Here is a 25,176-nt window from a genome sequence, read left to right on the forward strand (position 1 = left end):
CCTCCCAAGGAGCAGACGTCTTTTAATTTCATGTCTACAGTCACCAACTGCAGTGATCTTGGATCCCAGAAATGTGAATGTCACTACTTCCATGTCTTCCCCTTCTATTTGCCAAGGAGTGATGGGGCCAGATGCCATGATCTTAGTTTTTTTTGATGTTGAGTTTCAAGCCTACTTTTGTGCTCTCCTTTCACCCTCAACAAGAGGTTCTTTAGGTCCTTTTCGCTTTCTGCCTTTAGAGTGGTGTCATCTGCATATCTGAGGTTGTTGATGTTTTTCCTGGCAATTTTAATTCCAGCTTGTGCTTCATCTTCATGATGTGCTCTGCATATAAATTAAATAAGCAGGGTGACAATATACATCCTTGTTGAACTCTTTTTTCTATTCTAAATCAATCAGTTGTTTCATATCTCGTTCTGACAGTTGCTTCTTGACCCTTATACAGGTTTCTCAGGAGATATGTGAGGTGGTCTGGTACTCTCATCTCTTTAAGAACTTGCCACAATTTGTTGTGATCCACACAAGCTATGCCAGCCAATAATGTCACCAGCAACTGCAGTGTTCCCTGCTGAGCTTGTAAGCAAAAGACGCCTAATTTCAGTAATATACGGACATCATAATCATCCGTTTGGTTGCCAGGGTGCCTGGAGATTCAACTCATACACATCTGCAGGGAAATGTGGGTTTTATCTACCAGAATATAAGAGACTTATATGAGTAATAACAGCCTCAGTGTTACAACAGCACTCTATATCTCTGGAAGAGTGCTAGCCAACCGGAGCCTCCCCGTTTTCCCATTGTTACCTGGAAACCCAATTACATAACCGAGGCCAGGTACGCTCATTGGCCGAATATGGGCATCCAATCAGGTGCCCCTGATAAACTTGCCATTGGCCACTGCACAAGTCCAGCCCTTATGGTCATTGCAGAGCCTCCCCCTTTTCTGAGGTCATGTATCAGCTGACCACCTGTCATCCACCCCTGCACCTCCTACCCCCTAAGGGCTCAAGGTAGTCCTTATAACCTCTGAGTCAACTCCCCACAGGTGCATCTGACAGTACCCCAGTCCTGCTGTTTAGATATGCCCCCAATCCCTGATCAGTTGAGGGTCCCTTCCCCCATCTCCCTCATTTGTCGCATTTGGAGCCTTCCTCGAAGACTGCAATCGGTAATTATCACCCTGTTTGTCTATCCTTGTGTTATCTCTGTACATTTCTCTCTATTTTTATTAGATCTATATGTGTGCTGTATGTATCCAATATCTTGTATGTGTGTGTTCCATAGTTTTCTGTAATAAAATCATAATTGTTTTAATTAATTAGTGTCCTCTGTAAATTTAGCAAGAATTTCTGGAAGCCAAATCCGGTATATATAGATTCTAGGTTCTTTTGAGGCAAAGTTGCCCACCTCTTTGGAGGGCATTTTGGCTTACAAGCTGTACTTGATGTTGCTGGCACATTTCATCCTCCTTTCATTGCCACATCTAGACTGTGGCTCCTCTGCCTCTTCTTGCTCTCTTCCAAATGCCAGACCTTTGAAAAGAAGTGAACGGAGCTGTTTGGACTTGCCCATCTTGGGCTGGGTCAAGTATAGGGGGGAGGGCTCTGAGACCTGACAGGATACGATGATCTGCAAGGGGTTTTTTGTGTGACCGTTTGGATATGCTGAAAGAAGTTATGTTGAATGATTTGAGGATCTTTTGATGGAAAGTACAGATTAGGTGATAATTCCATTTTCAGATACTGAGGAAGTTGGGATAGTGGAGAAAAGGCTAATAAAACTACAAAATGACATTGAGCTGAAGCCAGAGTTTAAGAAATTATACCAAGAATTTTAGTTACAGAAAGAAATTTCTGATCACTATCCAGCAGTATGAATAGTGGTTAAGAAGCTCCTTGTTGCATTTCCAGCATCATATCTGGTGATACAGTTTTAGTGTGGTCATCCAACTTCTTCCCAAGCAAAGAAATGGACTCTAGATTACTGAACATGGTGATTTAAGAAACTTACTGTGTGACTTTAAACCAGATATTGGAAACTGTTATCACTTCATCAAGCCCATCCATCACAATAAGAATTTATTAAACAATGAAATAGTTACAACATGTGGTATCTAAGATTCTTGCTAAATGACTGAACTTTTTTACACAGCCCTAAGTATTCCGGTATGGCAGCTGGCCAGTTACTGCCCAGTAATGGGCTTCCTCTGTCATTTCACACAGACCTGCTTTAGTTACAGACCGCTACCGGAATATTTTTACATTTTCTGGCAGTCCTGGAGCTGTTCCAGTAGTGGGGTGTGCCTGAGGCATCATTATTGAAGACTGCTTCCAGGTAGTTTTCAATGCCCCCTCTTGGATCTGAATTTCTATGGCAGGCTGTGAGAAATGCCCTGTAGTACTTCTGGGAGTGCCAGCAGTTTTCGTGCCCTTTTTTGCTGGCCAGCGCACATTCTCTCTCTTTTGGAATGGCCATTTAAGAGCTCTGTGACACTGAAACAAACCAGTGCAACAGCGCCACAATTAGGATGCATGGACCCCATTGTGATACAGCATCATATCACTCTTAAATGGGCATTTTAAAAAACAGAAGAGATTGCATGTTGCCTGGAGAAAAGGGGTGCAAAAGGGAAAGCAGAACTGTATGAAATGGCACATTGCTTCAGTGATGGATCCCTGCTGGAAGGGAACATGCTGTGTGAAACTCCCAGCCCTGTACTGGATTACTCTCTGATGACCTAATAATGATTCCCTTCTACTTTAGAATGGTAAGTGTGAAAAGCTTCTATCAGACTTTGAAAAGCTGGCATCACTGGATCAAGTTCATCAATTTAATTGAATAAATTAAACTAAAAAGTTTTAAATGGATTTTGAATAAACGTGCAATGAATTGTTACTGTTTTGAAATGTATTGTTATTCTCTTTAGTGATTCGTGCAAACTGCTGTTCTGAACAGTGCTTTTTATAGGGTAGGGTAGGGGGCACTGGGAATGAATTTATGGAACCAAGGGATTCGTGGCCTAAAAAAGTTTGGAAACCACTCTTCTAACCTAACTTGTAAGTCAAATGTAATGGAAAAAAGCAAATAAATGTATATTAAATTGGTTAGGAACATCATCCTTCCATTGCAAATGAGTAGTGTGATGGCTAGTAGAATTAGAGGTAAACTTAGGGCATTGTCAAAAAAAAGTAAAGAGAGTGATAAAGACTACCAGGTATTCCACATGTTCCTAGGGTTCCCTGGCAACCAGTGGGAGATAAGGGGGAGCTAGGGTTGCCTGGCAACCAACAGGAGATAGGGGGAGATGGATATTTACTGCAGGGGAAGCAATCTTTATTACTGGATGGTTATGTCACTTCCACCAGGACCCTGAAGTGTGGCATTGCACCATGGCAATGCTATAGCACTTACCCAGAAACTTTATAGAGTTTGGGGCTGAGTTGCACCAGAAGTGACATTACTGCATGGTGAGGAAGATCATGCCCCCACCCCCTTTTGTCAGCCTGCTTCTACCTGATGGCCACACGAGCATCAGCAGGCATCAGCAATAATTACCAGGAGTTTGCCTGCCATTAGCTGGCAACTGGGAAGCTTACATGTTCCCCCTTTTAGGAGAAACACCAGATTTAAAAAGCAACAGTGTTAGCTTTGTAGTCACCCATCACCTGCTTGCAAGTCACATTTAATAAAGTGGTGGCCTTTTTAACCCCCCTCTGTGTTTTCTGTCTATGCAAATGTCAAATTTTAGAACTGGCATTATTTAAATCCTGCTCATGTTTAAGGTTTGATTAGTCGTTAAGAAAAATGTGCTCCTGCATTGACCTTCCAGCTTTCCACAGGAGAATGACTGCCACTTCCCAGTATGCACTTAAACTATAGAAGGCTTGGGTTAACAAAGCTGTAGTTTATTAGTTGCCAAGGATTTTTTTTTTCCTGTTTCATGTACTGGAATTTCAAAATTATGCTATTTAAAGCAGAGCTTTTGTGACTGCGTATTTGTATTTCTTGTTCTAATAATATACTCAGTCCCAGGCTTGCCTTTGTTTAGAATGATAGAACTGGAATCTCTTGGCATGAGTGCATGAACTGTTTTGAACAAGTTCAATTAATTTAATATGGTATTGTAGTACTCTTTATGTACAGTACAAGGAAAGACTAACTGGAGCCCACTTGTCAGAATAAGTTGAACCAATAAGTGTAATGTAGGTGGAGCAACTGCTGTGTGGGCTGAACAAATAATTCTGAATGAAGACTCTTAAATGGAACATGCTGCATTTCAATGAGCTTTTTCCTCTGGGTTTTGTAATGGGCACGGAAACTGTGCCCTTTTGATCAGTCAGGAAGACGCAGATCGATTTCTGTTGATCGGGTCTTTTAATCATGAGGTTATATGGGAAAGGACTTGATCGGGAGCCCTGATGAATTTTTCATGAGGCGATATATGCAGCTGAATGAATTCAGTGAGTGTCACCATGTAGCTTGCAGACAAACCACATCCACAAGGAGGCTACTGACACAGAAAGCACTTTGGCGCATTTTCAGAGAGAAAGCAAGGACTGATAAAGCTCATTCTGACAGGATTGACTTATCTCTCTTCGATTGTGCTGCTGTTCCTTTAGGCAGCTTTTCATCCAGACCTAATCTCGATGAATGACCACACAGAGTTTGTCAATTTATCAGCATTTGAATCTGCAGCAATGTCTCCGGGCTGTGCTATTGTTGTGATTTTTGAATGAGAAGGCTAACGTAACATCCAAGCTATGACAGCAAAAGATTCTTCCAAGGAACTCACTGCTCCAGAATCAGAGATTTACATAAAGACTTTCAAAGAACAAATGCATTTAGAACTTGAGCTTCCTCGAGTCCCAGGGAACAGACCCACCTCTCCAAAAATTTCCCCCCGCAGTTCTCCAAGGAACTCTCCATGCTTTTTCAGAAAGTTACTGGTGAATAAAAGCATCCGTCAACGTCGGCGTTTCACAGTGGCACATACATGGTAAGATGACCTTGGTATTAATATCTTTTCAAAAGGATGTGTGCAGCTTTGCTTTTTAAAAATACGTTATAGGACAGAAAACATGTTCTATTTGTAATACCTCATCAGTAATCAATTAGTGCTTATGTATGTAATTTTGCAATTCTGATATTTTTCAAAACACATAATTTGCTGTTTCACGGGAAATTGAATTATTGCCTTAGTATATTATTTTTTTAAGATTTCTTTCCCAAAGAGTGAGCATTGTATTTTAAAATCAGTACTAATATGAAGATTAGGTAGAAATTGGTTGGCTTGGGAAACTTGCACTCAGATATAAACAGTGGTGATTTGCTAGAATTTTGACATGACAGTCATTTGGCTGGGGGGCAAAATATGCTTCTCACAAAGGGACTTGAAGAAAGGATCCAGCTAGCAGTTAGATTCTTTAAACTGACCATTTTTGGCCTGTCAGCCATTAGTGTGTTGTTATAGCTGATTTTGGTCTAGAGTTGACTGGCACCACACATAAATAGAAAATTGCTGTGTTAATCCAGGTAAATAAAGTAATAAAGGATTAGTAAAAGAAACAGACTTTGATTTCATTAGTTTTACTGTTATTTTTCTCTATATGAAATCAGGATGTTTTTCATGAATATATTTCCCAGTACAGCATTTTTAGATGACAACATGTATTAGATTCTCAAATATTTTGTGACTTGATTCTTTTGAAAGTGTTTCTTAGACTTATAGAATACATTTGTTGACATGACTTCTAACATTATAAACTAGAGAGGGATACACAATGAGAGATGAGAGGAAATTATGTATAGACATAGACTGGGTGCTCTGCTACTCCTGAAATTGCCATTTTTAAATTCTTTCACAGTGTAATCCTAAACAGGGATATGCCCTTTTAAGCCCATTGACTTCAATGTACTTGAAATGGTGCAATTCTACTTAATATTGCACTTTCAATTTCCCATTTATTTACAGTGCAGAAGATTTCATTTAATATATTTATGTAAAAAAACCTCATCATGGCACTAAAATAAGAACTTTGCAAAAATGAGCTTTTACTTTCTTTCTCTTTGTCTTATCTCTCGCAAATGAGCAGCCATACAGTTTATTTTATTCTGTTTGACCAATAAAATAACATGGGGAAGAAACCTCCCCTGATATGACCAACTATTAAAGCCAGTATATCTGTTGAGGGTTGTGCTGAGAAAGTCTAATATGCATTTCAGAGAGCTTTTAATATATGAATCATATTATCTTGAGATGTGCCCTTCAATGTGTACATTAACTAGCCCAGTATGAAATGTCTTAAAAATTTATTACATCTTATGATTAGAAGTTTACTGCATGTTCATTTCACTCTCCTAAAACCTTTGCCAGCTGTTTTCCAGAGCTGCAGTGAGTTATGGTTAATTTCTTTTGTCACTGGGTATGGATAAAGACATTAAACAGTACACATGGTTTATTGGCAGGAGCAGGAGCCAGAGGTCACTAAAATAAACAAGCAGATGTATTGGTGCTGATATATTAAATTGCAATAGTTATGTAAATATAGATAGAACTGGGACAGCAAAGTTACCCTTTTGTTTTCAGTTCATATCATCAAACAAGGTCAGGGTGATTGACCATTTCAGTTCATTCAGATGAGAAATGCAGTAAACGTTTAATTAATGGTTTCCTATTTACTAGAGGAAACCAAACATGTTAAACAAATGGTAAACACATTCATAATGGCAGTTAGAAGACTACCTAAATGTTCTTACTTTTCATCCAGCAATATGCTCAGATTGTTTTATTTTAGCAAGCACTGTAGATTTCATGGGGTTTACCTATGTGAATAAGAATACCTTCAACAAGGCTGATGCTATCACATTTAGAACACTGTGCATTTGACCCCCTGGCTCTAGTAACCAGTGTGTTGTCTGAGACCCATGAAGCCACTTCTGTTCCTTTTCAGATATGAGGATGCAGCCTCATGAGTGCAAGAATCCCCCCAAGTCCCTGTTTTGAGATGCTCTTTCTGTCCTCCAGTAGAGACTCCATTGTTTCATGGAACCACCCACAGTTTAATACAGGCAGGAATAACTGGGATCAATGAAGTTTAGTTCTTTGTGATGCTCATGTTTAGTATACAGCCATGACTTGGTATATGCATAGGCTCAAATATCTGTCTCTTGAGTTCACTAGAATGAACCTAATAAATAAACAATAGGTGTCTCTTCACTTATTTTAGAAAGCTGTAGTTTGAGATGAAACAGCAGGGAAAAGTGTACTTTTGGCCTCTCTACAGTTTTTCAACTTAATTTATATTTTCCATGATACAACTTGTAGAAATAATATTGTTTACATAGAACTTTGAAACAACTACTTGGGAGAATGCTTGCACAGGATTACATTAGCTTTATTTAGAGATGCCATGTAATCTTAAATGTTTTGATGTTGTTTTTCTTCTATTCTACACTATATAATATTATATCAATATAACATTATAAGAGGAGAATATGTAAATGATGACTTGTAAATCATACTGAGTCCTTTTCAGAGGCATGTATCCATGATCAGAATTCAGAGATACTGCCGGATGTCTTGTAAAACTACAAAAAAGGGTTTTGTCTTTCATTTTAGATGGCCCTGACTACATTGCCTTAACTGAGTAATTAGTATGCCACTGCATTCTGTAACCATTTTCATTAGTTCCAAGCCTAGTGAATTCTGAAATCATATGACTATAAATTACATCACTCATTGCCCTGCCAAACAAGCTGTAGTGCTGCTATTTTCAAACCATGTAGCCCTATCTCTAGTCACCAATCAGAACAAAATGCAGGAAATTTGTGACTTATCAACTGCTTAGATGTATGCTATAGGGTTCAGTTAGAAACATAAGAATTCAGATTTTGTTTAATGAAGATTTTACCTCCATAGTGGCAAAGTCTGTGGGGAAAAGGCTAAGATGTATGTTACTGAGAGCCAAACTCCACTTACTTGCTGAAGAACAATCCATCTTGTCCTTAATAAGGGTTACCAGTAGCCACAAGAAAACTGAGTTAAGATCTTCTAACACAACAAGAATGGAGGGTGAAATAATCTACCTACATTCACTCCTCACTGAATAAGATCTGAATTTGTTTTTGCTGGAGAAAATGATCTTTTAAAAAAGTTCTCTATTGGTATGTTTATAGTACACTAAATAATGCGTTTTACATCCAGATTTTTACTGACTAAGAATAGCAAAAATCTGGATGTAAAATGCATTATTTAGTGTAGTGTGAATGCACTATTTATGTGCCACGGAAATAGCACAGTCACTGATAATAACTGCAGAAGACTTGCAGAAGACTAGCATCACTTTTTATTGCCTTTTTTATTTTTGACATCTGGAGAGTTATACGCCATCCTGGAGAAATATATATCAGTTTGGTTGATAAGGAGGTATGTAAATGAAATCTCTCAGGGCCTTTTTAGTAGAAAAAACCCAGCAGGAACTCATTTACATATTAGGCCACACCCCTGACACCAAGCCAGCCAGAACTGCATGCCTGTGCATTCCTGCTCAAAAAAAGTCCTGAAACCTCTGCATTGCATATCTGTTAATACTGTAACACTAGCTACAATGTTAGCCATAGCTCTGAGCCTGTTTTTGTATTTGGGAATACGCTTGTGTGGGACCTTTATGCTGAAGATCTGTATGCTCTTTTTAGAAGTCCCTTGATTAATCTTGTGTATCTATTGTTTTCTACATTTATTTCCAGCTTTGCTACTATAGTGGGGTTTTTTGCTTCCTTTGCTTTGACTTAAAACTCTGTGATTAAGTTGGATACAGATCACAGTTTTCTGAAGCATAGCACACACTTTGATGCTATCAAGAAGCTAGCCCAAACCCACAAGGAAAGGAAAGGTCCCCTGTGCAAGCACCAGTCGTTTCCGACTCTGGGGTGACGTTGCATTCACAAAGTTTTCACGGCAAACTTTTTACGGGGTGGTTTGCCATTGCCTTCCCCAGTCATCTACACTTTCCCCCCAGCAAGCTGGGTACTCATTTCACCAACCTCGGAAGGATGGAAGGCTGAGTCAACCTCGAGCCAGCTACCTGAAAACCCAGCTTCTGCCGGGGATTGAACTCGGATTGTGAGCTTAGGATTGCAGTACTGCAGCTTTAACACTCTGTGCCACGAGGCCCAAACCCACAACTGGTAGCAATAAAGGAGAAACTTTTATGGTGTGTGCTGAGGAGTATTTCATTAACCTGTTAAATCCATTTTTGTAATTCAAGCAGCTTCTCTTGGTCTCATAGAAGTCAGTGTACTAGTGAGATTGACTGGACAAGATGTGGGGTATCTAAAGTAGTATGCCCCCCCCCCCACTATAACATTTACAGGTACGTATGTTACTATTCATAGAGGCAATTGGCAGCAGTAAGACCTAGGGCCTTCTCCAGAGTGGTGCCAGAATTGTTGTTTTCTTTTAGGTTTTTTTTTTAACTGTAAGCTTCCAAGAAGCCCTAAACTGGTTTGCTTGGCAGAATACTGTTTTAGAAATAACATTTATATAAATTTGTAAAGAATTAATCTTCACCATTGTGTGCTGGACCATTCAACTTACTAGCGGTGCTGCTAGTGCAACTTGCAGGTGATTTGATTTTTATTCATCCATAATGCTCAAAGCATTATACAAACTTGCAAAACCTGTTTTGTTGGACCAAAGTAGATCAGTAAAAACATGAATGTATATAGTAGTACAGACAATGATAGCTCTATAATACCCACTCACGCTCTTTAAAAAGCTATACTATATACATAGTCTTGGAGGGACAGCTTTGTGATTCATAATTTCTTTGTATTTTTTAAAAAGGTAATAAGAGACTATTCATAATCTAATCAATATGGCCTTTGTTCAAAATTTCTTGTATTTTGTTTTGCAGAGCAATAGTTGAAGCTAGATTACCAGTAGCCTTTTTTATTGTTCCTTTTGTTAGTTTTGTTAGTCGTCTTGGTCTGAATGGCCCAGGCTAGCCAGATCTCATCAGATTTCAGAAGCTAAGCAGGGATGGCCCTGGTAAGTACTTGAATGGGAGACTGCCAAGAAGGTCTAAGGATGTTACACAGAGGTCGTTTTCGCACTCACCTTCCGCCGGCGCGACACCCTCTTCACCGCGCAGGATCTGCGTGGATTTCGCACTAAACGCTGCGGAGCAGCCAGAAAAGCCGGAAGCTCCCGTCGCAAAAGCCGCGCAAACGCCAAACTGCTTTTTGGCGGTTTCAGTTTGAGCGGCTTTTGCGCCGGGAGCTTCCGGCTTTTCTGGCTGCTCCGCAGCGTTTAGTGCGAAATCCGCGCAGATCCTGCGCGGTGAAGAGGGGGGTCGCGCCGGCGAAAGGTGAGTGCGAAAACGACCAGAGGTAGGCAATGATTATCTCTAAACATCTCTAGCCTTGAAAACCTCAGTGACTAGGTAGCACTTTTAACCATCTGCTTGGTAGTTATTAATGGAGGATTTTAGCAATTGCTTGGTCCAATAAAAGGAATTATGTCTTCTAATAAAATATCAGAGGGGTAGGGTAGAGGTAGATGTAGTGTAGTGGTTAAAGCCTCAGTTTAGGACTGGGAAGATCCAGGTTCAAATGCTCACTCTGCCATGAAGCTTACTGGTTGATCTTGGGCCAGCCATGCATTCTAAGCCTAATCTGCTTTACAGGATTGTGAGAATAAAATGGAAGAAGATATAACCATATGTGCTGCCCTGAACTCCTTGAATGAAGGGCTAGATAGAAACATTATAGATGAAAAATGTTCCTATCTATTGTTAACTTGATTCTGTTACTTTTGTCTTTTGGCACTTGGACAACCAGTTCTGAACTTGTGTTCTCAGAGTTAGCACCATTGAATTAAGTGCTAAATGTAATCAGGATTAGTTATGGTGAATTTCTTGTTGATGGAACAAATTCTGTTGACATGATGTCCATAAGGTGTAAAAAGGTGTAGAAAATGATCATTCTGTACTATTTGCCACATGTCTGGAGCCCTTGCCCCTGCACTTATTGCCATGATTGGAGGAGTCCCCAGGCTAGGCGCTGCAAGAGGAACCTTACAGAAGCAGGGACTGGTGGCAACACAGCATCCCTCCAGCCTCCCACAGAGTCTAAGACAGCTGGGGAATCCAGAGTACATCGCGACAATGGAGTGGCCTCAAGAGGCAGTAGCAACAAGTGTACTGAAGAAGGTGGCTAGGATAAGTGTGGCTTGAGCTTGGTGGAGGCCATCTCGCCAAGGGAGCAGTCCTGCAGCATACTGCAGCCCCAGCTAGGTCCAGTGAGACCCAGGGGCACAGTGTTAGGACAGGAGAGATGATGGGGCCTGGCTTAATGTAAGATGAGCCCAGGAAGAGGAGCTCCATCTTGGACATGTCAGGAAGGGACAAGCAGTCCAAGCCTTCTTAAGATTGAGTGGCCTGAAAGGGTACCCTTTAGGAAATGCCAGGAGGGTGGGGTAGGAGGCCCAGAGGACCAGTTGGAAGCCCCACTGGCCCTGGCTCCAGCCAGTGTACAGAGCATAGTCCCTGGGCTACAGGGAGAGGGAAGGCCTGGGATGTCTCTCTCTCAGGAAATCCTTCAAGTGGTGGGTCTGGAAAGTGTAGGGCTGCCAGGTCTAACAGAAAATATCTGGGGACTTTGGGAGTGGAACCAGGAGACTTTCCCATTCCGTAAAATAAATAAATAAAAATACAGCAGAGCAGTTCCCCTGAATACAGTCTTCATGTCCTCATCCCCAGCAGCTGCACATCCACTAAATGAAAGTGAACACACACACACTCAGAAAGCAGCCAAAATAAACAGCAAGCCTGCACTTTTGTGATCTCACTGGGGCAATTTACTTAGGGGAGTTGTTGAATGTAACCAGGCCTTGAATTCAGCAGGAGCTCACAGGAGCACAGCTCCTGAACCTTTCTGACGGTTCCCGTCCTCCTACCTACCTTGTCCATTGAATAGGTGCAGCTGCATAACAATCCCTGGATGAGCTCCACAATCTATTTTTCTACAAAATGACCCCTGAATGTAACCATCTGCCGTATATTCAACCACGTTCTTCAGACTAACACATGGAAACCAAAGGTTCTAGTTTACTCTTTACTCTCTGTTTTATTGTGCAGATGACTTCTGAAAGGAATGTAAAACAGAGGGGTTGTGCTGTTTTCCCTTCCTTTCTCACAGCTCACTGGGAACAGACATGCCTGGCGCATAGGAGTAGGCCATGGAGGCAGCTGCCTAGGGTGCTGCATGGCCAACTGGCACCGAGCCATGTCTTTCCCCTGCCCAAGACTCAGATGGAGGAAAGAGGTGGCTCAGCCTGAGACTGAGGCAGAGGTGCAGCGCTGCCTCTTTCCCCTGCCTGAGACTCGGGTGGAGGAAAGAGGAAGTTTGGCCTCACTTTCAGGCTGCCTCCCCTGCGAGGGGAGGCAGCCTGAGAGCAAGCCAGAGGCACAGCGGCACCTCTTTCCCCCACCCGAGACTTGAGTGGAGGAAAGAGGAGGCTCGGCCTCGCTTTCAGGCTGCCTGCAAGAGAGGCAGCCTGAGAGCAAGGCAGAGCACCATGCCACCTCTTTCTCCCGCCCAAGACTTGGGTGGAGGAAAGAGACCATGCGGTGACCCCCTCCCCACTGTTTAAAGACCCTCACTGATCAACTGGTTGACGGCGATCTTTAAATGGGAGGGGGGAGCAGATCAGCTGCTTCTGCCACTTCACCTAGCGGGAGGTGGCAGAAGCAGCCCCACCTCCCCCCTTTTAAAGACTCTCCCCATGGGGGCAGGGATTGGGGGGTACCATGGGGTCAGCAGCCTGGAGTGGCAAGAACCCCAGTGCCACCCCTGGGAGCAGACATGGTGTGGCATATACACCTTCCAAAAGGCATGCACACCTTCCCAAAAGTGAGCTGTTTCCAACCAAGCTTCTTCTAGCCTTTTGAGGTGGAAAGGCACATGGTGGCTGTTGGGGTGGGACTTCCATCCACTGGCCAGGTGGCAGGGAGGAGCTTGCAAAACCAGGCAATCCCCTGCTGGGACCTGGGGACTGGCAAGCCTAGGGAAGTGTCAAGGAGGAAGGACTGGTCACTCCCTAGACTGCAAGGGAGAGGACTGGAGCAAGCTGGAAAGAGGGCACAGTATGGAAGTAATCCCCTCAGTGCAACTGAGGTTCTTCTGAGACTTCACCAAGGAAAAAAGGAGCCCTGGAGGGTGCTACAGCTCCAGATGTGCCCATGGCTAAGGAGATGGGCACTCATCTATGACAGTTGTACAAATGAGCAAGTATAAAGGAAGAGATGCATGAAAAAGGGATGCTAGGCCTATTCAAATGCTTGTTGACATCTAGAGACAATATGCTGCTAAATAGCATATTGCTGGGGGAATCAGTAGTGGAGAAGGGCTATAGCAGGGGTGTCAAACACCCAGCCTGCAGGCCGGATCCAGCCCGCCCAAGGCTTTGATCAGGCCCGCGGGGCTCTTTTCTCCCCCCTCCTGTCCTTACCCTTTGAAGTTCCCAGGCTCTTACTGCTCCCAGGCTCTTTGAAGCTTCCAGGCTGAGACTCTTTCAGTTTCAGCCTGGGAGCTTCAAAGGCTCTTTGAGGCACCCTTTGAAGCTTGCAGGCTGAGTCCCAGGTTCTTCCTGCCTTTCTTTGCTGGCTGCTGCAAGAAAAACATGGGGTAGATTTTAAGTTCCATTCCACATTTTCCTTGCAGCTTTGTCTGTACTCTGTAATGGTTTCAAATGGAGTGGAGATGGTTACATATTCAGCTTTCCTATAGCTAGCTGAAACTCATCCTTCCTGGAGTTGTGTCCTTGCAAACAATGGTTGATGCTTTCAGCCAGCTGATCTCTCCTGAATGGACCTAACCTAGTGAGTACTCTAATGTGGGAACCCACAGCCAAAGGGGGATATTATACTGGAAAGCTTTGCCAATCTGAGTAGACTGGTAAGGAGACGTTTACAATGCCATTTCATTGTTTCCACAGAGTCAGAGCCTTGTGCTTTTTCTTGGTGTTTTATTTTAAAAATTGCATTGCCAAATTCCGTTAGTCCCCCACCTTTCCAATTTAAACCATTCAAAGAGCTTTAAGCATGTTTGTATTTTAAGTTTTAAAAATATCTTTAATTGGGTTTGTCTGTGTCCATTATAAAGTTTATATCTCCACTGCCTGGCATATTTTTTGACACTCATGGCCTGGCCCTACAAAGTCCCATGTGTGTCAGATCCGGCCCTCCTAACAAAAGAGTTTGACACCCATGGGCTATAGCCTTCATGCCCTGTCTTTGGGTTGCCACATAACATTTGACTGGTCATTTTGGGAAATAAGATGTTGGATGGTATTGTCTTTTTGATCTGAACCAACAGAACTATTCTTATATAGCTGAATATCCCTGCTGTATCAAAGCAATAGTCTGACTAGTCACTTCTACCACAAAGCCTCTGAGAAGTACACAGGAAAGGCATGAAGACAACAGGCACCTTAGCTCGTGTTTGTCTCCAACATTCTGTATTTTGCCACATGGATGTTCCACAGGTATCACCCCTAATAGTTGACAGATCTGTCCTCAGGTTGCCCACTGATTCATTGATTTGCTCAGCTATGAATCTTTTGGGTTTTTAAAAAATAATATCATAGTAGATGTTACTGTTAAACTTCAAACACAGATGTATAATTTCCTCAAAGGTAGTGACAGAACTTCAGGTGGTTTTTTTAAAAAAGAAGCAAATCAGATTGAAAAATAGGTGAAGAATGTTCATTGATAAATAGAATGTGCTTGTGATGAAGACATCTTCAGTGCCTTTTCATTCAAGTTTCTCAGAGTGCTGTTATAACAATCATTGCTCATTTAAAAATAAATACTATTAAAGTGCTGTTCATCTGTTTAAATCTTGACAACCAATATTAGATGTAAATCTTGCTTTAGGCAGTATTAGATGTAACCTGAATTACTGGACCACTGAGATCAGTCTCAATGCTTTTTAATATAGTAACCTGCATATTTGTTGTCACAGGACAAGGCTGCTAGTTGGGAGACTTAAGGCCAGGACCTCCAAGGTAGCCTTCTCAGAAGTGCTACCTGTTCCACGTGCAGGGCAGGAGAGACAGGCACAAATTAGAAGTCTCAACGTGTGAATGAGACAATGGTGTAAGGAGGAAGGGTTTAAATTTGTTAGGCACTGGGATACTTTCTGGAACAAGAGGGAGCTGTACAAAAGAGACGGTCTCTACTTGTCCCCAGATGGAACCAGGCTGCTGGCGCTTCAAATCAAAAAGGTGGCAGAGCAGTTTTTAAACTAAATCTTGGGGGAAAGCCAACAGGAGATGAAATGTCTCTGGTTCGGGAGGACTCATCTCAAAGAGATGAAGGGTTAGCTGTTACTTTTCTACCGGGTAATGGATCAGAGTTGTCCACTGAGATGGTGACAAACAGTATGGACTGTCTGCCAAAGTCTCGAGGCGGCAGGAGGAAGGTTGCGGGCCTAGCTTGCCTGGGAAATTATAGATGTTTGTATGCAAATGCTAGAAGTGTTCAGAGTAAAATTGGTGAGTTGGAATGTTTAGTGTTGGGAGAAAACATAGACATTGTGGGAATTTCAGAAACTTGGTGGAATGAGGAGAATCAGTGGGACACGGTGATTCCTGGATATAAGTTATATCGGAAGGATAGGGAGGAAAGGGTTGGAGGTGGGGTGGCTCTGTATGTCAGAGAGGATATACAGTCCAGTAAGACTGAGGTCAGAGAATTAGATTCTCTTCTAGAAATGCTTTGGGTCGAAATAGAGGGCCCAAAAGGAAATTTAATTATGGGAGTTTGTTATCGCCCACCAAATCAAAAGATAAAGGATGATTATAATATGATGGAAGGATTAAAGACAGTGGTTAAACGTAAAAACTGTGTCGTAATAGGTGATTTTAACTACCCGCAGATTGATTGGGTCAATATGTGTTCTGGTCGAGAGAAAGAGATTGAGTTTCTTGATGCTCTCAATGACTGTGCTATGGAGCAGATGGTCTCAGAACCTATCAGGGGTGGGACGATCCTGGATTTGGTCCTATGTAATGCCCAAGACTTGGTGAGAGATGTAAAAGTGATTGCACCTCTTGGGAGCAGTGACCATAACGTTATTGATTTCACCATTTGTATAAATAGAGAGTTGCCCCAAAAGACCAGCACAACCACGTTTAACTTTAAAAGGGGTAAATTCTCTAGAACATAAGAACATAAGAGAAGCCATGTTAGATCAGGCCAATGGTCCATCCAGTCCAACACTCTGTGTCACACAGTGGCAAAAAATTTATACACACACACACACTGTGGCTAATAGCCACTGATGGACCTCTGCTCCATATTTTTATCTGAACCCCTCTTGAAGGTGGCTATGCTTGTGGCCGCCACCACCTCCTGTGGCAGTAAATTCCACATGTTAATCACCCTTTGGGTGAAGAAGTACTTCCTTTTATCCGTTTTAACCTGTCTGCTCAGCAATTTCATCGAAGTTCTTGTATTGTGAGAAAGGGAGAAAAGTACTTCTTTCTCTACTTTCTCCATCCCATGCATTATCTTGTAAACCTCTATCATGTCACCCCTCAGTCGACGTTTCTCCAAGCTAAAGAGTCCCAAGTGTTTCAACCTTTCTTCATAGGGAAAGTGTTCCAGCCCTTTAATCATTCTCGTTGCCCTTTTCTGGACTTTCTCCAATGCTATAATATCCTTTTTGAGGTTTGGCGACCAGAACTGCACACAGTACTCCAAATGAGACCGCACCATCAATTTATACAGGGGCATTATGATACTGGCTGATTTGTTTTCAATTCCCTTCCTAATAATTCCCAGCATGGCGTTGGCCTTTTTTTATTGCAAATGTACACTGTCTTGACATTTTCAGTGAGTTATCTACCATGACTCCAAGATCTCTCTCTTGGTCAGTCTCTGCCAGTTCACACCCCATCAACTTGTATTTGTAGCTGGGATTCTTGGTCCCAATATGCATTACTTTGCACTTGGCCACATTGAACCGCATCTGCCATGTTGACGCCCACTCACCCAGCCTCAACAGATCCCTTTGGAGTTCCTCACAATCCTCTCTGGTTCTCACCACCCTGAACAATTTAGTGTCATCCGCAAACTTGGCCACTTCACTGCTCACTCCCAACTCTAAATCACTTATGAACAAGTTAAAGAGCATGGGAGCCAGTACCGAGCCCTGCGGCACCCCACTGCTTACCGTCCTCCACTGCAAAGACTGCCCATTTATACTCACTCTCTGCTTCCTATTACTCAGCCAGTTTTTGATCTACAAGAGGACCTGTCCTTTTTCTCCATGAGATGAGGAGGCGTGTGAAGAGGAAACTGAAAGGAAAGGTAAATACAGTCAAAACCCTTGGGGAAGCTTGGAGGCTATTTAAAACTACAATCCTAGAAGCTCAGATAAAATATATACCACAAGTTAGGAAAGGCACAAACAGGTATATCAGCAGGCCTGCATCATTAACAAACAAAGTAATGGAAGTAGTAAAAGGTAAGAAGGACTCATTTAAGCGGTGGAAAGCTAGTCCAAGTGAGATTAATAAAAGGGAACACAGGCTGTGGCAAATCAAATGCAAGACTGTGATCAGGCAGGCAAAAAACATAAAGCCCAACAATAAAAATTTCTTCAAATACGTTAGAAGCAGGAAACCAACCAGGGAGGCAGTGGGGCCCTTGGATGACCAAGGGGTAAAAGGATTACTGAATGAGGATAGGGAAATGGCTGAGAAGCTGAATGCATTTTTTGCCTCCATCTTCACTGTGGAAGACGAGAAGTGTTTGCCCGCTCCAGAACCACTAATTTTGGAAGGGGTGTTGAAAGACCTGAGTCAGATTGAGGTGACAAGAGAGGAGGTCCTACAACTGATAGATTGAGGTGACAAGAGAGGAGGTCCTACAACTGATACAAAAGAACTCAAAGCTGAACTTGTGGATCTTCTGACAAAAATATGTAAACTTTCATTTAAATCTGCCTCCGTTTCTGAGGACTGGAAGGTAGCAAATGTCACCCCAATCTTTAAAAAGGGTTCCAGAAGAGATCCGGGAAATTACAGGCCAGTCAGTCTGACTTCAATACCGGGAAAGTTGGTAGAAACCATTATCAAGGACAGAATGAGTAGGCACATTGATGAACACGGGTTATTGAGGAAGACTCAGCATGCGTTCTGTAAGGGAAGATCTTGCCTCACTAACCTGTTGCATTTCTTTGAGAGGGTGAACAAACATGTGGACAAAGGAGACCCAATAGATGTTGTTTACCTTGACTTCCAGAAAACTTTTGATAAAGTTCCTCATCAAAGGCTCCTTAGAAAGCTCGAGAGTCATGGAGTAAAAGGACAGTCCTCTTGTGGATCAAAAACTGGCTAATTAATAGGAAGCAGAGAGTGAGTATAAATGGGCAGTCTTTGCAGTGGAGGACAGTAAGCAGTGGGACACCGCAGGGCTCAGTACATGGTCTCATGCTCTTTAACTTGTTCATAAATGATTTGGAGTTGGGAGTGAGCAGTGAAGTGGCCAAGTTTGCAGATGACACTAAATTGTTCAGGGTGGTGAGAACCAGAGAGGATTGTGAGGAACTCCAAAGGGATCTGTTGAGGCTGGGTGAGTGGGCATCAACGTGGCAGATGAGGTTCAGTGTGGCCAAGTGCAAAGTAATGCGCATTGGGGCTAAGAATCCCAGCTACAAATACAAGTTGATGGGGTGTGAACTGGCAGAGACTGACCAAGAGAGAGATGTTGGGGTCATGGTAGATAACTCACTGTCAATGTCAAGACAGTGTGCGATTGCAATAAAAAAGGCCAATGCCATGCTGGGAATTATTAGGAAGGGAATGGAAAACAAATCAGCCAGTATCATAATGCCCCTGTATAAATCGATGGTGTGGTCTCATTTGGAATACTGTGTCCAATTCTGGTCACCGCACCTCAAAAAGGATATTATAGCATTGGAAAAAGTCCAGAAAAGGGCAACGAGAATGATTAAAGGGCTGGAACACTTTCCCTATGAAGAAAGGTTAAAACGCTTGGGGTTCTTTAGCTTGGAGAAAGTTGACTGCGGGGTGACATGATAGAGGTTTACAAGATAATGCATGGGATGGAGAAAGTGGAGAAAGAAGTACTTTTCTCCCTTTCTCACAATACAAGAACTCGTGGGCATTCAATGAAATTGATGAGCAGTCAGGTTAAAACAGATAAAAGGAAGTACTTTGGAGGTGGTGGCGGCTACAAGCATAGACAGCTTCAAGAGGGGGTTAGATAAAAATATGGAGCAGAGGTCCATCAGTGGCTATTAGCCACAGTGTGTGTATATATGTGTGTGTTTATATATAATTTTTTTTTTTGCCACTGTGTGATACAGAGTGTTGGACTGGATGGGCCATTGGCCTGATCCAACATGGCTTTTCTTATGTTCTTATGCACTGGCTGATCAAAAAACTTTCCCCAGTTCAAGGCAAGATTAGAAAAAAGATTGTAATTGAAGGGCTATGATGAAAATTCCAACATATAAAGCTGAGCTGACCAATTTGTACTCTTCTTTCTCAGGTTGTTTGCTGGCTGTCATTTCAGTGTCATTTTTTTAAGGTGGGATTGTCTGTGCTTTGATTTGCTATGCACATTTATGTGTTCAGAGAAGAATATCAGTTTATCAAGGGGAAATTAGAGCTCTCCAAAGCTGGAACTTCCAAAAAACAGATGCTAATTAATCAGTTTCCTTGTTTTTACTACTGAATGAGAAGTAATTTTGAGTTCCAAAGCATGTAAGATTTAAAGGTTAGCAAAGGAAACTCCCTGGAAGGAAGGATACCATGTGCCAAGTACACCAGGAGACTCAGGTTCAAATTCTCACTCTGCCACGGAAGCTTAATGGGTAATCTTAGGCTGGTCTCACACTCTTAGCTTTACCTACTTCACAGAGTTGTTGTGACATGAGGAGAAGAAGGAAGCTTGAGAGCGACTCTACCCCATCCATAACATTTTTAATACCATGTTCTAAAAAAAAAATAGCTAAATGTTATGATTAGGTGAATATGACCTATTCACCCAATGTACCAATTGCCAATGAAAATTCCTGCAAAAGCTATGTCATTATATCCAGTGTCCTCTTGTGGAAGATCAAGATCAATATGCTGGCAATGTGCTTCCAATACAGTGATGATACCAGGTTTGTGCCTGGGAAATTGAGGTTTTAAAAGAACCAGATGAAAGAAGCAACATTAATAGCTTGTGCTGACCTCATAAAATTCAGCCCTGCAAGTAAATGTTAGATTGATATTCAGGCATCTAGATAAATGGGTCAGACTTCCATACTGAGTACAAGACAGCACCTGCAGATTCTTTGCTGGATGATAGTCAAAGCTTCTTTATCAAACCAAGCATTTTCCAAAATGTCAAAGTTACAATGTTCATTAGTGCTGAAGACATATTTAATGGATTGAGCAAAATTTATGGGGCCTTAAAGACAAGTGTTCCTCTTGAAAAAATATTTTCAAAATCAAACTTGCTGTAATTGAGGCATAATGTAGAAACCAGAGTTGCATATTCCCAAAGTTTTACAATGAGTGCACATTTTTGTTCATTCAGGTTTTCTGCAGTGTAAACTGATTTCCTGATGAAGATGTAATTGTGCTTCATAAATGAAAGACAGTATGGCTAATCCCTATGACTAAATTAAAATTTGGCCTTTCATAATCTCCATGGACTCTAGTGCTAGTGATGCATACTTAGTATTTCACGGTGCTTATTGACAACCTGCACATCTAGCTAGTTTATTCTGTAAACATTACAACTAGGAAAATGTGGTAAGTTGTAAAGTATTGAAACTGGGACAGTTACAGTAAGATCTCTGCTCAGTTAAATGATGCAGAAGATAAAATATTAATAACCTTTTAAAAATATTTTTTCTTATAAACCAAAGTGAATATGAGATATATGCAGAACAAAATGAAGATGTAAAGACAGATGCATAACCTGAATAAATATTCAATTAAATTCACTTTAGGGAACTAAATTATTGAAAATGACAGTTAAAACTTTAATGAATGTGGATATGTAGTATCATTGAGAATGAAGTTTAAAAACTGCCTACCCAAAGCAAACATGAAGTTGCTTTAGAGCAGGAAAACAACTCAGCAGTCTGTTTTTATTGACATGTGCTTTTCATGTGTTGTACCATAGCGTTACCATAAGAAAATTGCCTGATCTTGAGTGACGTAACTCAATCCAAGTTGGAAAGCAGAATTTTATGCACTTGCCTATTTTAATGCCTGCCTATTATTAAATTTTGCTTGATTTCAAGGACTGTTGCTCAAATTCTAAAGCATTATTTATGCCATGTTTTTAGAGTATTTGACAGAATAGGTGTCCTAGGATTGCCAAGCATGGTCTGGCAATCAGTGGGAATTTGGGGGGGGGCAGGGACATGGGGGGAGGGGGGAGGGGGCAGGAACATGGGGGGAATGAATGGCAACACTTCTGGGAGAAACCAGAAACCCAGAAGTGCTGTCACACTTTTCTGGGAATTGCTAGAAACATTATGGCTTCCTAAATATTCCTAGATGACCATAACATCACTTCCAGGTTTTCCATTAGTCCAACAGTGGTGGGAAGAGCAGGCTGCTGGTGGGAGATGTGGCAACCCTAATATGTTCATGAAAATTGTCATTTCTTGTGGAATGAATGTGTTAAGTTATGTTTAAAGATAGTGGTGCTTTAAAAAAACAAAACTCAGATATTGTAACTGAGGATCATATTAAGTGAGAGCTCTGTAATGAGGTCTCCCATTGTATTGGGTTGCAGTGCTGGAGTGGGGTACTTAATCCTTTCCCCCTACTCATCGCTATGATAGAAATTGTCTTCTCCCCACTTTTTAGTAGTTTGGGTTAGAGACCAAAGCACAATATGGGTATGTGCAGTTGAACCCTAATGGGCATTCATGGCCCAGGGGGTATAGTGGTTAGAATGTTGGACTAGGAATGTTGTACTGTGAGACCCGGCTTTGACTACTCGCTTTGTTATGAAAGCTCAGTGGGTGACATTGGGCCTTTCACTGTCTCTCCCAACCTAACCAATCTCACAGGGTAGTTGTGAGGATCATGTAGAAGAAGAGGGTTGCCAGCCTCTTGGTATGGCCTGGGGTTCTCCTGGAATTACAGCTGAGCTCAGGCTATAGTGATCAATCAGTTCCCCTGGAAAAAAACAGCAGCTTTTGGCTGTAAACTCAGAGAAGGGTGGTACATAAATCTAAATTATAAATAAACTGTATGGCATCACACCACTGCTAAACTCTCTCAATTTCCCAGGCTCCACCCCAAATCTCCAGGAATTTCCCACCCCAGATTTGGCAACCCTAGAAGAACAATGTTATAAACTGCTTTGGGTCCCAATTGGGGAGAAAAGCAGTGCATAGAAAAAATATTCATTTATCTACATTTATAGCCTGCCCTTCTTGGTAAGACTCAAGGCAGATTACAAAATATAAAAAATACTGTCAGTCAATAAGCAATTGTTTAAAAATGGCAATAGCAGCAACATTATAAGATGCTTGTTCTACATTTATAGGCATCTGGGAAACTGGGTAACCTTTAGCCAGCTCTAAGATCTCTGTGGGTTGTAAGAACAATTTTAGGCTAGATATAGCTACATTTATATCCCTAAAGACAAAAAGATTAGTCTTTTTACTGAGGTTCTTCAAGAAAGGGCAAGTGCTGTGCTATTGACACATTTTATGTACAGGGTTGTTTTCTTACAAGATAGATCATTATAAAATGAATCAGTTATTTGTATAAACATGCTTTTGAACAATATCAAGGACTGCCTTGCTATCCTTTTCTTACACATTGTGAGAGAATTATGCATTGATACAAGGCAGGTGTTTCACCACCAAACCAAAATGCATTTTCATTCCAAAACCTTTGTTTTGTGCGTAGACTTGTGCCCTTGTTTTGACCCTCTGAATGTTAAGTTTGTTAGCGTCTACAGCTGAACTGTGGACTGGACACGTTGTTCTGGAGTAATCTCATTGAATTTAATAGAATGCTTCTAAGATCTGTAACTGGAGGATTGCAGTCTTTAAATCAGCTGAGTTGTGTTTTATAAGTACTCTGTTTTCATTCCAGTATTTCTTCTGTAGTTTGCCTACACAAAATCGGAAAAAGTAATTGCATATCAAATTGTTGCTGCATTTTTTTCGCTTCTGTTTTTATTTTAATTTTCCAACATTCTCAACATCTTAAAGCTACATTTTTTTAGATTAATAATCAATATCCTTCCATCTAATAGCCAAAGGCTGGCCACTATTTACATTTTTTTAAAAAGTAAAACAGGACTAGCCTCAGCCGCAATTTAAAATTCTGCAAACTCAGGAGAACCAACAGGCTTGCAGAAAATTGTTTAATGTTATGAAACGGATTAATAAAACAAGCATTAAAAAGCAGTGATTGTGCAAGTAGAGATATGGTATGTGTGTGTGGGAGAGAAAATGGAATTCTAGTGGCCTCTTAAGCTGCTATAGCAAAAGGAGAAAGAAGTGAGGCTGGAGGGGAGCTGAGCTTCAGCCTAAATGGAGAGACAGAGCACTGCAGTGACAAGAAGCAGAGTGGAGCATGAAGTACCACGGAGGAAGAGAGTGGAGATAGACAAAGAGAGAAGAGGGCATTGCCAGGAAAGTTCAGCTGGTGTGTGTGTGTAAACTGGTACCAAACTCTGGATAAGAAATCAAGAATCAGTCAGGGGAATGAGATTTTCCATCTCCCAGGTTTCCCTTTTGTTGATGTTGAATGAATTGTGCACTTTCATAGTTATATCATCACCACTGCTATGCTAGTACATGGAGCTATCAAACATCTGCATGAGAATAATACAGCTCTTAGTTTAGCTAACTGAACATGATGGAAAAGAGTTACTGCATGAGAGTGGTTAGATTCAAGTGGCTCACATCTAGCTGTTCTACTGCAAACCAGCACAGCTGCCTCTGAAACTATCTGCATGAGAGTATTTATTTCATAGTAAAGATCATCCTGAATGATACCCAGACCGTCTTGATCTGTGCATTGGAGAACCTCTTGCGATGAGTGGCTAGAGGCTGTATAATAGAGGGAAACAGGACAATAATCCACCCTCTGCCCTATAGACGACTACATCTGCGACAGTCGGATCCTGGCCTTGACTGGCTGGACCCCAGCTCTGAGTTTTAGCCACAAGTCTGCCTGTTCAGCCTTTGCTCACTGGGCCTGCTAGCTGTCTTCAGTTAGCCAGTTTAGTGTAGTGGTTAAATGCGTGGTTAAGTGGTTAGGGTTAGTGTGTGGACTCATATCTCAGAGAACTGAGTTTGATTCCCCACTTCTCCACATGCAACTGTTGGAGTGACTTTGGGTCAGTCATAACTCTTTTAGGGCTGTTCTCTGTTTAGGGCTGTTCTCTCAGAGCTCTCTCAGGCCACCTACCTCACAGGGTGTCTGTTGTGGGGAGGGGAAGGGAAAGGAGATTGTAAGCCTGAGACTCCTTTGGGTAGTGAAGAGCAGTGTATAAATCTAATCTCTTCCTCCTCCTCCTCCTCTTCTTCTTCCAACCTATTGGTTCACTTGCTTTTGTTTTCTGCCTCCTCCCCAATTATCCCAGTTGCAGCATTTCTTGGATGAATACTTCCTGGTGGTAACCCAGTGCTTCAAAATTGTGAGGCATCCTTACAGAGATGTCTGTATCAATGAGTTTGGGCCTCAGTTTATTTCATCATTTCCCATAGCCCAGCTCAGGGAAGGTGGAAGCAGAAAGCAACCTCATCCATGCACTCCAGTTTTGTTTAACAAATAGACTGTCCAGTGCTTCACATCAAATAGTGGACTTATCCATATGAGGTTTCCCCATAAATGCTCTGCTTTCAAAAACAGAAAATAAAATAGTTCATGCAAACAAGATCCATGCTTATATAAAAACTGAAACCTCTCCCAAATACAATGAGATAATACAACTGTTGCCAGAACTCTGAAAAACCCTATGTAGAAATTTCATTTTGTGGGAAATGTCATTTTGGTTGGACAGCATCCATATCAGACTCATATCTTTTAAATCTCTCTCTTCAGTGGCACAGTGCCTCTCTGCTTCTGGGAATCTGAAACTAAACAGCACAAATGATGGGAGA

At 41.7% G+C, this 25,176-nt stretch overlaps 1 protein-coding gene across 2 annotated transcripts in view; it reads left to right on the forward strand.

The window, feature by feature from the left end:
• The window catches only part of PDE4B (phosphodiesterase 4B), a 489,843-nt gene that overhangs the window by 139,939 nt on the left and 324,728 nt on the right, over nucleotides 1–25,176 (forward strand). The window contains exon 1 of one of the 2 annotated variants that reach the window (XM_060231969.1): nucleotides 4,266–4,996. The exons of the other annotated variant lie outside the window; for it this stretch is intronic. Coding sequence (XP_060087952.1) covers nucleotides 4,761–4,996 — 236 coding nt within the window. The 5' untranslated portion in view covers nucleotides 4,266–4,760. Of the gene's footprint in view, nucleotides 1–4,265; nucleotides 4,997–25,176 lie in introns of those variants that run through there. 2 annotated transcript variants of the gene reach the window in all.

Source organism: Heteronotia binoei, chromosome 2, assembly GCF_032191835.1.
Source record: "Heteronotia binoei isolate CCM8104 ecotype False Entrance Well chromosome 2, APGP_CSIRO_Hbin_v1, whole genome shotgun sequence".
NCBI classification, from domain to species: domain Eukaryota; kingdom Metazoa; phylum Chordata; class Lepidosauria; order Squamata; family Gekkonidae; genus Heteronotia; species Heteronotia binoei.